This window comes from Magallana gigas, chromosome 7 (genome assembly GCF_963853765.1).
Source record: "Magallana gigas chromosome 7, xbMagGiga1.1, whole genome shotgun sequence".
Lineage (NCBI taxonomy): Eukaryota > Metazoa > Mollusca > Bivalvia > Ostreida > Ostreidae > Magallana > Magallana gigas.
Genome location: NC_088859.1, coordinates 32,270,770 through 32,286,035, shown reverse-complemented (window position 1 = coordinate 32,286,035; position 15,266 = coordinate 32,270,770). Strand labels below are relative to the sequence as shown.

The 15,266-nt window shown below is 33.1% G+C and overlaps 2 protein-coding genes across 7 annotated transcripts; one reads left to right on the top strand and one right to left on the bottom strand.

The window, feature by feature from the left end:
- Positions 1-39: 39 nt before the first annotated feature.
- LOC105333642 (uncharacterized) lies at positions 40-3,703 on the bottom strand. Its single transcript, XM_011436713.4, has 4 exons — positions 3,427-3,703; positions 2,423-2,586; positions 1,870-1,964; positions 40-573 (listed from the first exon to the last, which is right to left on the bottom strand). The coding sequence occupies exons 1-4, from the start codon at positions 3,638-3,640 to the stop codon at positions 339-341; spliced, it is 708 nt and encodes a 235-aa protein (XP_011435015.3). The 5' UTR covers positions 3,641-3,703; the 3' UTR covers positions 40-338.
- Positions 3,704-5,526: 1,823 nt separating this feature from the next.
- LOC105333651 (stromal membrane-associated protein 1) lies at positions 5,527-14,856 on the top strand. 6 transcript variants are annotated; one of them, XM_066067123.1, is made up of 13 exons: positions 5,527-5,717; positions 6,825-6,958; positions 7,080-7,165; positions 7,463-7,559; positions 7,718-7,732; positions 8,745-8,807; positions 8,957-9,071; positions 9,392-9,534; positions 9,664-9,793; positions 12,626-12,667; positions 13,340-13,500; positions 13,915-14,004; positions 14,119-14,692. In XM_066067123.1, the coding sequence occupies exons 1-13, from the start codon at positions 5,600-5,602 to the stop codon at positions 14,257-14,259; spliced, it is 1,335 nt and encodes a 444-aa protein (XP_065923195.1). In that variant the 5' UTR covers positions 5,527-5,599; the 3' UTR covers positions 14,260-14,692. The 6 variants fall into 6 exon arrangements, with proteins under 6 accessions (XP_065923195.1, XP_011435048.2, XP_034313748.1 ...); XM_011436746.4 differs by having other exon boundaries at positions 5,528-5,717; positions 13,912-14,004; positions 14,119-14,856; XM_066067124.1 differs by having other exon boundaries at positions 5,529-5,717; positions 7,469-7,559; positions 13,912-14,004; positions 14,119-14,856.
- Positions 14,857-15,266: the final 410 nt, after the last annotated feature.

Here is a 15,266-nt window from a genome sequence, read left to right as displayed (position 1 = left end):
AGAAAAAAAGCTGGATTAAATTTTATGGCTTTTTTCAATATTTATTAGCCATTCTTGTATGGTATTTAGAAAAATAAGACATACAAATCTTCTATTATGGCAAAATGGACAAGGCACACCATTGTGTAATGATACAGAATACCGGTATATGCATAAAAACGCTTAATGAAATTTCATAATGCAAATTGAGGTAGAAAATCTTATAAAATTTTGGGATAATCTGCAACAACTAGTTGTTGTTCACGTTTTGATTTAGTTTTAGTTTTATTTTTCATGATTTTGCACTGTCCTCTTCCATCTTCTGTTATGTTGCGAGTCAGAATCTTTCACTTTTTTTTTTATTTACTACCAATGGCCACCAAAATGACAGCCACGATGAAACTAGTCGTCAGATACACAGATGGATGAAACTGACAAGCGCCGCTGTGTGCCTCGTAAGTTCCTCCGTCAGTGTTCGTGCTGTTTCGCATGGGACACGGAGTCTCACTCCGTTTGAATTTCTGGTCTTTATGTCTAATCACATGACTTGCGATGCCAGTCCAAAACTCGTCTTTTCCGGACACTATCGTGGCGCTGCAAGAAAGGCATATTTTTTTTAAATAAATAACTTTTTAAAATATCATTATTAATATTTTTGATGCTTTATATATTTTCTTTGGATCGTTCGTGTGGGTTGGTGGTTAGTTTATATGGACAGGATACTTCTAAGATGAGTATTTAAACAACAGAAATATATATCATACTCACGGAAGTGTTTACTGTTACTATAGTGCCAAATTGACACATTTTCCTTCTAACTTTTCACACTATAGTTACTGTGTAAAATTTACACTTTAATCTGTAAAATTTACAGATTAAAGTGCAACTTTACGTAATAATATGTAAAAAGACTAAATAAGATAAGGGCCTGAAATGGCCCCTAAAATGAACATCTTTATTTTATACGCTTATTCTTAATTTCTTTGTACATATATACATGTACATGTACCTGATAACTTTTTTAGATTTATCTGTCCAAGACTTATAACCTATAAAACAATTTGCTTATTCAAAGCTGCTCTCTTTCTTTCCCATTTGACAAAAGATAAGAAAAATATAAATTTTGGACTGATTTCGATCGAATTACAAAAATAGTGTCACATACACTGCATGTGAGGGCAAAAAAATCAGATATTTAGATGAAAAATACATTATTTCGACTATTTCAAATTAACATCACAATTTAGTGTACTTGAACATTTTGAAAATGGCGAGTAATGGGGACCAAATCATTAAAGAATAATGAAAAAAAACTTAACACATTAAAGTATACAATTTACACATGTAAGTGTAAAATTTACACATTAAGTTGATAAATTTACGCAATAAATTTTTAAAATTTACACATTTATGTGTAAAATTATCAGATTAATGTGTAAAATTTACAGATTACAGCGTAAAATTTACACATTGAGCTGAAAGTGTGAAAAGAAAAATGTGGCACTTAATTAATTAAAGTGCAAATCTTAATAACGAAAGTCAAATAAATGAATCTACAGTGAGACGTTTAAAGTATTTTCTTTTTATGTAGAAATCTTCGCTAGCCAAGGGTTTTCGGTCCACTTTGTTCCCCAAATGGCGAGCGGAAGGGACCGAAACCCCTTGGCTAGCGAAGATGCGTGTTGAGAATACTAGTACGTCATTTTTTATGAGAGAAAGTGTTAAACTGGTGCATATCTTTTTACACTGTGTACTTGAGGTGAATATATTACTAGTATTACAGCTGTCTAGACACTAAATATTTTAATAATAATTATAAAAATGTTACTGACAACCAGAGAAGAGATATGAGTATAAAATTTAATAGCAGAGGTTTAAGACAATACTCACACAAAATAGATATTTGCTGTTGTTCTCTCCGGAGGAAACCACCGAATGATGAAATTGTCTTTGTCAAGGGGGTATGTTTTATGGGTAATAGTTTCCTTCAAAGAAAAAACAAGTGATTACAGATAGATGTGGTCATTTAATAAGTCATGAAGCATCCAGGAAATTGTTTAAAAAGAAAGTCGAAAGTAAAGTATTCTGCTTGCTTGCAAAGAGTGCAGCGCATCATATTCTAAATTAACATCGTCATCAATATTTAAGCATCATCTCCATTATGTCATCATCTTAATTAACTTAATTTTGAAACAAATATAACTTTTAATTCATTTTAAAACTACACCTTTTTGGAAGGAGTGGACTAAATATGATGGACATGAACAAATGCCCTTACACAGTAATACACACGGGGACATTTAACAGACTATAGATCACACATTTTCTCCGCGCCATGTGTAATCGGTTTTGACGGGGCGTTAATTTCGCGCTGTTCTTTAGATGATGACATACAACTTTATGGTCTGTCTACGGGGGTTTTTGCTGTCATTCCATTACTTACGAACTGGTGGCCTGATGAGCAATTCGCCGACATGAGAGCAGAGGTCTCCTTGGTCTCAAAATGTCCCACTGGATGCTGCTGTGCGGGGTTTCCACAGTTGCCTGTTACACGTGCCTGCATTATTATTCCTTTTATCCGCCATTTACTGACCGCTTTTACCGTTACTAACAAAACACAAAACCAACACAACGTCAACTATAGAGCCCTATATTACACGATGTGTTTTTTTTTCAGATCTTACAAATCAGACCATGTAAATAGGAAAATCATAAGGCAGATATGAAGTCAGATGGACATGGTCAGAGACATGTTCTATTCTGTCTGACAAGTCTGATGGTTTTGACCAATCACTAACAAGGCCAGAAAGTCTGATCGAAATACAGTACAACTAAAACGTGGAATTTTGCGAACTTTTTAATTTAGATTAATTTCATGTATTTGTGAGTTGAAAGTGTTAAACCGACATAAGAATTGGTGCATCCTTCACAACTGAGTTCAAATTTCAGAGAAAGAAGAAAAATTATGTAAGATTTGCAACAGAAAAATATCTTTGGATAATACCATATTGTTCTCAATTCTTTGTTTGTGAAATACTGATGGATAGAAGGTTAAATCCATCTTCTGATGTTGCAAAAAGTTGTCTGTGACAAACAATATGTTTTTTGTTTTTTTTGTTTTTTTTTTGATTGGCATTGATCAAAGTCTCCCATTGGGCTATGATTTTGTACATTATTAAATCAAAGATTCGATGTACAATGTATTTTGATTGTCTTCTTTCTTAAAATAATTTCAAATGTATATTACTTTTTAATTTCCAGTTTTATGAACTATACACTCCACTTTTGTTTTCCTTAGAACTAGAATTGTGTAAATTATTTCAATGAGATTAAATATAACAATAACAGTTCTCCATATAAAATAGTTCTTCTTTACTTACTTCTTTTATCAATATCATTTTTTTAATAAGTGCATATTTTTGTCTAATAAAAAGTACATGTACGCACCGTGTATGCCATTAGGTGAAATTCCATAAATAGAGTCTGAAGGCTCAATTTCAAAAGGCAGATCATGGTTCGCGTGATCGGAAAGAGAGTCCTTTCCAATTCTCTCCGGAAACAGGTCCCTGCATTCGCGCTCGCTGAATGTAAAGGGGTAAGCTGTCCAGACAAATGAGCTATGTGTGGTCAACAGAACACTGACCGATAAGATAATCCACATTATAAATTTTCTCGGATGTAGTGTAACATGTATCTTCGTACTACTGAGAAAAGTTTTAGGGGTGTTGTTAATTTACTCCGCGCGCGTTTTTTTGTGCGCCCGTTTTTCTCTCGGTAACCTCCCCAGGCATATTTGTGAGAAAATAAATATGTCTTGACCATAACAGTTCAGCTATTATTAAGAAGAACGGGGCAATGAGCACACACAAAAACAAATGTGTTTCAGTGCGGAATGTGATAGATGCCCAAAGATGAATGCTTTGGACAAAAAGCTTGTAATGTCATCAGGGGTGAACAGTGGCTCATGAGACAACAATAAACTTGTAAAGTTTTCATGTTTTACCTTTGTTTTGAAATAAGATCAAAAGAAAGCGAACATTAACTGACAAAATTTAGAAAATAAAAAATTTGATGAATGATAATAAAATTAAAAATTTTTGTTAAAGACGTTTCAATGAATTCTTTATGCTTGTAACTGTAAATGTATAATCAAAGTGGGGTGTTTTCATGATAAGGTGTGTTGATTTTAAAATAAGGTGGCGCTTCTATGTGATATATGTTAATGTTATATCATAAGATAGTGCTAATTTGTGATAATCTGATGCGGTTCTTTCATGATTGTGTGTTGTGGTTATATCAAGTTCAAATACACATTATTTGCTTTTTCATAATATGATCTCATGTAGATCTTTCGTGTAAAAATGGTGCCTTTTAAAAATGTGCAATCATTATGATTCTTTTGTTTCCAATGTTTTGTAAAAAGAAGATTTTACCATTAAACCCCCTACCCTTTAAGAAACATGTATATGTGATAAAGCCTCCTGTAAAAATTGTTTGCTTTCTTTTAATCCACCAATGGGTTATGTCTTAAAAAGTATTTGGGCTTTTGAAATGAAATTGTAAAACACGGCCCCTGTGACAGAGAAGAGACTGAATTAATTGGTTTTGAAAGTCAAAAGCTGAAAGTTTATACACTACAATTTAAATATTTTTTTAGATGGTAACTTAAGTTTTAGTTAACTTTTTTTCACAGTAATATTATGTTATAACCCTCTTTTGTCTGAAAAGACCAGTTTTGATTTTGAGGTCAATTGACTTACAGGCACGTAGCATGGGGGGGGGGGGGGAGGGACAGCCCCCTTGCCCCCCCCCCCACACTTTTTTGCGCAGCAAAGATTTTTCTTAAATTTATATACAAAAAAATAGAATTCACATTGAGTTGCCCCCCCCCCCCCACCTTTTCTGTGACCATGTAAAAACTGAATTAAAAATAAGGAAATAGAAAGTGAAATTGAAGTGAAAAGTGTAACACCCCCCCCCCCCCCCCCCCCCACGGATTAGGATTTTCAGGATTTTTTAAAGACTTTTGAGATCAAAATTAATAGTCTATATTGCGTACAAAATTGTATCCAGGAAAAAACTTTCATATTTTCTCAGTGGTTTTTTTTTCTGAATGCACTTGGCAAATTAAAGGTACACATGCATGTATCTTCGAAAAAATTAAATTTATATTTATGAACAATTAAATTTATCATTTTATTATTAACATGAGATGTGTACATGATATGTTTTGTGCGTTGCATAACTAATCTTTAATAGATATTCTTACACGACAATTTTCTGTAGCCTAGAAAAAATAAATCCAGTTTGCGAAATAATTGTGACGTCAAGGCAAAACCACCCACTTCCGGTAACTAACTTAATTCCCTTGAATGACTCGTCCTACGAATCGAAATTAGGGAGGAACAGACAAATAATAACATATTAAAAGACACAAGAATAATAACCACAAAAATAAGAACAATAAAAATTAAGAAAAACTGCAACAAAATAGGCATTGCTTATTATTATGCCGATTTTTATCAATACGAATAAAATTTATATTTCGAGTTATCGTTCTTAGGCGACTTCCTGTTTGTTGTCACCAGTTTGTCGTGAGTCAAAATCTATATGGTGAAAAATGTCTACACGTTTAGAGAAAGAAAAATCGAAAGCTCAACAGGAGAAATTTCAGGCAGTGTTATCAAATCTCCTCAAGGACGACGACAACAAATACTGTGTGGACTGTGACGCCAAAGGTTATTTTCATTTACCCGGCTGACTCCCCTTTTGTTTGTCAATAAGTGAATAACCGATATCCCCTCTTTTTTTGTACTGTAAAAAACTCAATCATAACATTTTATGAAGTAAATTGATACTGCTGAATAACATGAATGGGGTGGTTATGTGTAGTATGTAGTGTTTGGGGGCAAGTTTTGTTACAAGGAAACTGATAACTTCATTACTGTCAGTTTATATTTATCACGGTGGTTGTTTATATTAATTCCTTTGTAACTTTGTTTTGATTTATTTTTAGAACAAGATCCCAATTTAATATGTAATGTTTTTAAAATATGATTTAATTTGAAACATTACATGAATGTAAAGAATGAAAAATGAAAAGGATAAAAAAAAATTAAAATGACTTATTAAAATCAAAAGATGTCTTAGCATAATTTAACGTTATATACATAACAATTGAGCAAACGGGATATAATGGAGCGAACAATGTTTAAGATGAACTATATTTATGGTGAACAAACACTGGATGAAGGGACTTGGGCAAATGAATCTGATAACGTGGAATTGGAGGGGGAGGGGGTTTAACAGTTACGAATAGTGATTGTGTGGCTACTAACCAGTGCAACAAGTATTTAGTCTACTGACAGTGTATTATGTTTCTGGGTTAAGTCCCTGGTGCAGTGTGTTACACTCCATTTCTCTTTATAAGGCTGGTATATGATAAACATAAAATAAAGAAAAAATGTTTTTGTTTAGACTCAATCTCAGTGAATAAGTGTTAGATCTTGTTCATTTAACAGGACTACAAAAATGGTATGTCTAATCATATAAAACATGGATTTTCGATTGACATAATGGAGAGTGAATACCAGAATTTTTGTGCCTTGGTGAGAAGCTTTGGAGCGAGTTGACTTTGTTGTTAGGCCACATAAATACTCTAGGGCTTCTTTGTCACCACTGGGTTAAATATTTAGTACGTGTATATTGACTAGTCTGTATGTTGTATAAAATATGTATATCATTCCGAAGTAGAGAGATAAGACTATACCACATACAGGCCGGTACATGTAAATATTGCATTATTTTCATTCTACACATATAATATGTAATAAATTTTTCATCAGGACCAAGATGGGCTTCCTGGAATCTAGGAATTTTCTTGTGTATACGATGTGCAGGGATCCATAGAAATTTGGGTGTACATCTATCAAAGGTGAAATCTGTCAATCTAGACTCATGGACAGCAGAGCAAGTGTCTGTAAGTAAAAAAAAATCATCAACCATCTAGTTGGTATTCATTGTAAATTATTGTTTATCTCTATTACAGTTTAATACAATTTTTTTCATACCTGAGTTTAAGACTGTGTTTCCTCCTTCAGATGATGATGGAGATTGGGAACAGCAGAGGGAGAGCTGTGTACGAGGCAAATATTCCTGATGGATTCCGTCGGCCACAGACAGATTCGTATGCTTTCCTACACAACAAATGTTACTCTATAAAAATGTTCTACGTTTATATGTGGCTGTTTTATATTAAGCTAGTACATGACCGTATAATAGAAAAGTAATAGAGCACCAAATGATTTAGATATTGAGTATCTAGATGTACATGTATGAACTTGAAGAAATTATTTCAACACCAATTATTTATATATACATGTATATAGCCTTTCTGAATGTATCCATAATTAACGTTCCTGTCAAACATTGAAGGCACTTTCTGTAATATTATGTTGCAAAAATTTATTTTCCTTAATCGAAGTAAAAGTGCTTTGGAGGCCTTTATCAGAGCAAAATATGAACACAAGAAGTACATTGCTCGGGAATGGGTGCCACCAAAAGTCTCTATTCCAAAAGAGGTAGGTCATCATTTTAATAGCCCTATATCAGGTACATTTACAGAGATCTATTCATATTACAAACCTTTTTTGTGTTAAAAGCTTTTATTTCTGTTCAAATTATTAAGTGTTGTGTGTAGTGTGATTTTTGTTTCTGAGTGAACTTGATTTTGCTGTAGCTTAAACCAGACGGGGTAAGTTTCACTTTTAGAGAGCACACGATTAGCTGGCAGGGATTTTTCTACAATATTTACCACCCTTTTTATTCTGTATTAATGGATAAAAAACATTGCTAGACTCAAGTGGTAATTTTTTGTTTCTTAAATAAAATCAGCATATTTGACATGTTTTTGGATGATTGATTGAAATACAGATTCAAGATGTATGTCTATTCTCATTATCAGCATTGACCAGTGTCATAACAAGTTCCACTTTTTGTAAATCAAGGGACAACTTTTGGTTTATATATAATAGCAGTATTCACAAAAAAGGTCCAGAGACCTAAGGCCTGTTCATTATGAGGTCATGTCAGTAAAAAGAAAAAAATAAAGAAGTCTGATGGGCTTGTACACATTTGGCATAACCTTAACTTTGTGCATTTAATCAATATCATCCTTTCCATGATACATGACATAAGAAGTGCTATTTGAGAACCAGTAAAGTTTTTGAGAGGCCAAAACCTATATAATGACAACTGATCCTGTAAAAAAGTTTGAAGACTATTTTTTTCTTCTTCTAAAAGAATAAAAACTTACTCTTTGAAAGAGGAATACTAGCTGTCACATTGATGGTAAATTGAAAAATCCCTGCAAGGCTTAACAATTTGGTTGGTGGGATTAACATAGCTTGGTAGTGGAATTAACAAAAGGTGGTGGTGGTTAACATGAAATTGAGAACATTGTGTTCTTTTAACTTTGCTATGAAAACTGTTTTTATACAACAGAAATAGCCTACATATACTTAGCTTTAGAATTCTGCTTACTGGCTTAAAGAATCCAAATTGGTATACAGAGTAACATTCTGATTAAGGTTTGTAAAAATTTTGTAGGATAGCGTTTCTCTTTAAAAGCACAGCTGTCCTTACTACATGTATATTCAGAATATTTCTCTAAATCAACTACACTGTTTGAAAATGTATGGTTTTCAAATTTTAACTGTATTTAGAAAATCATATGAGATAAATAACCGAAATGTTGTGTGTTTCAGCTTTTAGAGGATGAAAAGGCAGAGAAGAAAAAAAGACAAAAGCAAGCTGTTCAGCTCAATCCGGTAACTGAAAAAAATAGACCTTTAAACAAAAATTCATTTTTTATTTTGTAAGTTTTGATCCTTTATTCATGTCAAATAAATATATGATACATTTGTCACATATATCACATGTATTTCATAAATCTAATACCATAAATTCTTAAATTAAGGTTCCCAAAACTAAACCTGTTGAGAGTAATTCAGCATCTGCTTCACCTAAAAAGGAACCGACTCCTGCTCCCAGTCAGCCAGCATCAAGCAGTGCTAATGATCTTCTAGGACTGGGTTTGTGATGTCTTTTTACATCAGTATATGCCCAATATTCTTAAAATAGTATCTTCTATGTATTACAACTCCAACTGAAAAACATTTCTCATGAAAAAAATCCTTCCTTTATTAAAATTACAACCCTAACAGACAAAAAAATCTCATGAAATAAGTCTATACATGTATTACAACTCCCTACTGATGGAAATTCTTCTCGGAAAAACCTTAGACTGGTAAAACTGTTTTTAATGTGTCTTCAGTTTAATACATACCCTAGCGTGTTTGCCTGTTCGTGACCAGTAGAAGCTGATGCCCTAATTCTTGTTTACTTTGTTCAGATACACCAGCTGTTAGCGGTAATCAGCAGAAGTCTAGTAGTTCCAATGATTTGTTGGGAGAATTGGGAGATTTCATGGGAGCACCTGTCTCCCAACAGACCAGCTCAGCTAATTCTAGTCAACCTCCACAATCAACACAACAGGTGAATGTTGGAGGCGATTGGTCAAATATACTCTCTATACAATACTCTGTATACCTTACATGTACTTATATATAAGGGTTGTTTTTTGCAGTTTAATACATAAATGATATTTTTTAAAATTTCATTTAGAATGGAGAATCTGATGTTAACTTGTTCCAAGAATCTGACAAGCCTCAAGACAAAACTACAAAAGACTCAATAATGGCTCTCTTTGGAAGCTCATCCAATCAGCAGCCACAGCAACAGTTTGGAGTCCCAGGTACTGACATTTATGACGTATAACCTCTTCTAGAGATTCACTAAATAGCATCATTAAATTACAAATAGATATTAATTGATCCAGTACATAGCTCATTTGTTTGACTTGCTTCTACTGATACCAACTTCATATACATGTATCGGTATATGTAGCTGCACACTTTATTTCAAAATTTCTAATATACTGTATATGTTGCAGTGAGAGGTGAGTGTGATGTTTTAGCATCAGCTAGCTTAATAATATCAGAGAGAGTATGCAATTAAAGCACTAAAACCTTTCATTATGAATGCCCAATGCCATTTAAATGCCATCATTTGATATGGTTCAATAATATACGAGGGTTGTCCAAAAAGTTCGTGGACATTCGCGTTTTTGTCATTTTAAATGGGTTTATATATACATATTGTATATCTAAATCTTTGTCATAAAATTTCAAATCAAACTAAAGTGGTTTTGAATGTTTTCCATGGAAATAGAGTAAAATTTTAATCTATCTAAGGGTCGCGGAAAGTACGCACGGCCCAGCGTAAAAATTGTCCAAGCTTTGTAATTGAGTTTTTAGATATAAATATTTGCAGTTTTTAACCGGGTTTTCCAACGGAAAAATCCGGTTATTAAAATGGTGAAAATGGCGGGCGGGCGGGCGGATGGCGGGCGGGCGGCTGCCAAAAGGGTACCCTCATTGTACGGATAACTCCTCCTACAGTTTTCAAGATAGGAAGTTGTTCTTTTGCAGATCAATTGTACATATATCAGAGGTGTGCATATTGCTAGGATTTTGATTTCCGATAATTTATCGAAAAAATACCAGCTTTTGAACTTAGTCATTTTTTGGCAAAATATTGCATATAGGGTACCCTCATTGTACGGATAACTCCTCCTACAGTTTTCAAGATAGGAAGTTGTTCTTTTGCAGATCAATTGTACATATATCAGAGGTGTGCATATTGCTAGGATTTTGATTTCCGATAATTTATCGAAAAAATACCAGCTTTTGAACTTAGTCATTTTTTGGCAAAATATTGCATATAGGGTACCCTCATTGTACGGATAACTCCTCCTACAGTTCTCAAGATAGGAAGTTGTTCTTTTGCAGATTAATTGTACATATATCAGAGGTGTGCATATTGCTAGGATTTTGATTTCCGATAATTTATCGAAAAAATACCAGCTTTTGAACTTAGTCATTTTTTGGCAAAATATTGCATATAGGGTACCCTCATTGTACGGATAACTCCTCCTACAGTTCTCAAGATAGGAAGTTGTTCTTTTGCAGATCAAATGTACATATATCAGAGGTGTGCATATTGCTAGGATTTTGATTTCTGGTAATTTATCGAAAAAATACCAGCTTTTGAACTTAGTCATTTTTTGGCAAAATATTGCATATAGGGTACCCTCATTGTACGGATAACTCCTCCTACAGTTCTCAAGATAGGAAGTTGTTCTTTTGCAGATCAATTGTACATATATCAGAGGTGTGCATATTGCTAGGATTTTGATTTCCGATAATTTATGAAAAAAATACTAGCTTTTGAACTTAGTCATTTTTTGGCAAAATGTTGCATATACATGTAGGGTACTCCATTTCACTGGATAAGGGTTGACATGGATTATGGATACAGTTTACATAAAAGAAAACCCGGTTTGCTGTCACATTGACAGCTTTTCACTTGTTATAAAATATTTCAAAACTTCCTAATCTTCTATTGTGACGTAGTCTGCATTGTGTGCGTCATTTTCATATGTCGTTGGAAAATATTTTCAAACCAGCAGAGGACTTTTAAAGGATATTACGGCAACAATATGTCTTTAAAATTGCCTGAAAAGGCGACGTCATCTGACCGCACGGAACAGTGCGCCATCATAAAATTGTGTCGACTTAAGTATAAAACAGATAGAAACAAAACAACGATTGAGGAAACAGGAAAAACATCAAAATGCTTTGAGTTTACATATTCACAAGAGGCACAAGTGATATTTTGATGGAATATGCGACTGTACCCTCTGACCAAATGGTGAATGCGGCATATTACTCTCAGGTTAACCCTGGACTACGACGTTATAGAAAAGTCGTTATAATTAAACGTCAGACTGGGCCGTGCGGTCTGTATAGGCAATGTATATTCATTCATAACTCCATAACAAAAATGTACATTGCTCTGATTTTTATACATATACATTATTATACTCTATATTACAATATTATAATACTTTCCTGATAATGGTGCTGTTATTTTGAATAAAACTACATTTGTCCACGAACTTTTTGGACAACCCTCGTATGTGTGTCCAATCCTCATTCGGAATCTACTCTCATTTCTTAAACATCAAAATATGTCCAGTTTTAGGGTAGCTGTGAAAATTGCCTACCAGGTACTAGAAGATTAATGTTAACTGTGTATATACAATCAAGATTTCAGCTGAAATCTCTTTTGTTGGCTATTTGAAAGGCTGTATTCAAGATGTTCTGATGTTTGAGAAGTGGTAGTTGATTTCAGGCATTTGGTTTAAGGATGCTGTATGTCTGTTTCAAAATTAATATTTTGAAATTTGTTTGGAGGATTTAGTCATTTTATTGAAGTACCTGTTTACATGCAAGAGAAAATATGAAGGTTCGAAAAAATAATGAAAAGGATTTTTTTTTCTAATCCAACTTTGAGTTTAATATATAATCTGACATGTCATTTTTGCATAAAAGTAATTTTATTCTGGGATAATCTCCTCTCCATAAATGTATGGCAACTACACTCTGTAGCTGTTGTGTTTGCCACAGCATCTTTAAAAAGCCCTTCCTTTGTGTACAATCTAACCGTGGTTTGCCACTTACAGGTAGCTATGCCCCGCCCTTTGATGCGTATCAGTATGAAACAGGTACCAACCACTTGCATGCTTCTGGCTTCTCGGTGTCTCATCTACTGTAGTAGATTGTACTTTGCTTGTGTTCATTCATCGTTATACATGTATACATAACATACATGTACTTGGTCTTCTTTTTATAGGGGTCTTTTTCTTTAAGACTTGATGGTTATACAATGTATCATGAAATGCATGCAAATCGCTGCATATTTTTTTTTTCATTTCATTGCCTAAGCAATTTATTTAACAAAGTAGACATTTTAAAAAAAAAAATTTTAGTTTGAATTTGTTTTGTTTTACCACAGGTGGTAAGTGAATTTTAGATAATGCTATTCTGTATTTTTTTTTACTATTTTCTATTTAAAGGTCTCAGAAATGAATGGCAAACTTTTCACTGATATGCCCACATTTTGTGTATGATTTAGCTACCTATTTATTTTGCTTCAGTTTTTTCTCATTACTCAAACTTGATTCAAACTATTGTAACTGAAATACAGTACATGTTCTTTCTTTTTTTTTTCACGAATTATTATAATATGCCAATATATGGATTTGATGGACTGTAAATTGTTTTTACTGATTTTCAAGGGAGAGATGATAATCCTGCAATTTTTTATGTTCTGCAAAAATTTCCAGTCACACTGCATTATTGTAAATCATTTGTGGAATGTTTTTGTTTCACTACAGGAGGTGTGTACATGCCTCAGCAAAATCCAAATACTGGAATGTATGGTATGCCTCCAAACAGCATGATGCCTCCCAACAGCATGATGGCCCCAAACAACATGATGGGGATGAACAACATGCAATATCAACAACAGATGGGCATGATGAATATGCCACAACAGGTAGAGGATTTATTGTATACTGAACTCATGGTCAATATGGGAAAAATATGTGGATATTTCATTTTACACCCCACTAACGATTAATTTGTGAAAAACTTAAAAAAAAAAAAAAACCCAAAAACAAAGCATGACTTTTGTGGTTATTTAATTTTAAACATAACTACCTATAATAAAATTATGATGAGTATACATTAAGAAGATGTTTCACAGCAGGTGGATATTTTGTTGTATACTGAACACATATGAAACAAATGGATATGTTGTTAATACTAATCTCTATTGTTTTAATAAGGCAAAAATTATCTCTTTAACAACAATTATGATATGATTATGGGTACTTTTGAATACGAGCAATTTAATACAAGTAAACTACATTTTATATTTAAGCTAAATATTGTTGTATTTTTTCAGCAGCAGGGTATGTATAATATGATGGGCATGCCACCAGTCAGCCAGGCAGGGTATGGGAACCAGCAACAGATGCAGCAGATGCAATACAACCAGGTTAGTTTATAAAATTGGATTAGTCATCTAAAATGGAAGAAATAAATAAAAAATTGTTTAAACATATAAATTATTGTATTTCACCGGTATTTGTACATTTTAATGTCTTTGCAGATGCAGCAACAGATGGCACAGATGCGAGTGGGAAGCGGAAACATGGGAATGATGGGGGCTCCAATGGGGAATCAGGGGGCCATGAATTGGGGAGCTCCGGCAAATAGTGGACAGACTCTATCTACAAATTTATGGAAATGATGATATTGATTTATTAGTATATGTATGTTGAATTAACATTCCTTGCATTTCATGCTGGATACTGTGTAGGACAGGGGGTCTCTAATGACAAGCCACCCTGTTTGCCCCATTTCTGGACATTGAAGAATGGGCAAAACCTCATTCTTTTTTATCAAAAGAAACCAACCATTTTTTAAATATTTCCAGCAATGCAGGTTTTTTTTATTGGCTTTTAATTTTTTTTATTAGCAATAAATTCATTTGATAAATAAATAAAAAATCTATTTTTATTGTACTTTGAAACTAAATGGAATACTAGTAGTTTATTTTAAGGAAATGTACATGTATTTTTTTCATATGTAATTTTTAACAAGTAACAAGAAATCTTGCATCACTTCATCTAAAAACCATCAGTGCAATCTCAAAAATCTTTGTGGTATTAATATGTATGTTCAGGGACATTTGCACAAACATACAGGTATGTTAGTTTATACTTTCAACACAAAATCAAACATTTGATTCTATTTATTATGTTGTGCAGTTTGTAGAACTTACTGTGGTACAGTGTTTAAAAGTAAACTAAAACCCTTTAGATTTACATGTACAAGTTTGTGATGCAGAAATTTTTCATTTCTGTTGCTAAAATTGGAGAAACACTTTTGGAGTTAAAGATGCAGGCAATAATTAATGAAAATATGATTGGGAGATAGAAAAATTGATATCTTATCAGAATGCAACATTTATAAATAAATAAAAAAACATTTCTTCTCTTATTGCTTTGCATCGAACAAAAATTTACTTGCCTGTGAGGTATTTGTAAAATAAAATGGTATGAGAGTGTGTATTTGTGTGACAAATATCTTCTGTGTGAGACTGCTAGTTTGTGAATGTTGTGATAGAATATATCTTATTCATTGTACAATGTATTTGTTGGCACTGTTTTAAGAACTTTTTAAATTTTATTTTATATAACGGTGCAGTTGAAAACTGTATTGTTTACTGTTAGGCACAGATGGGGGAAATCTCTA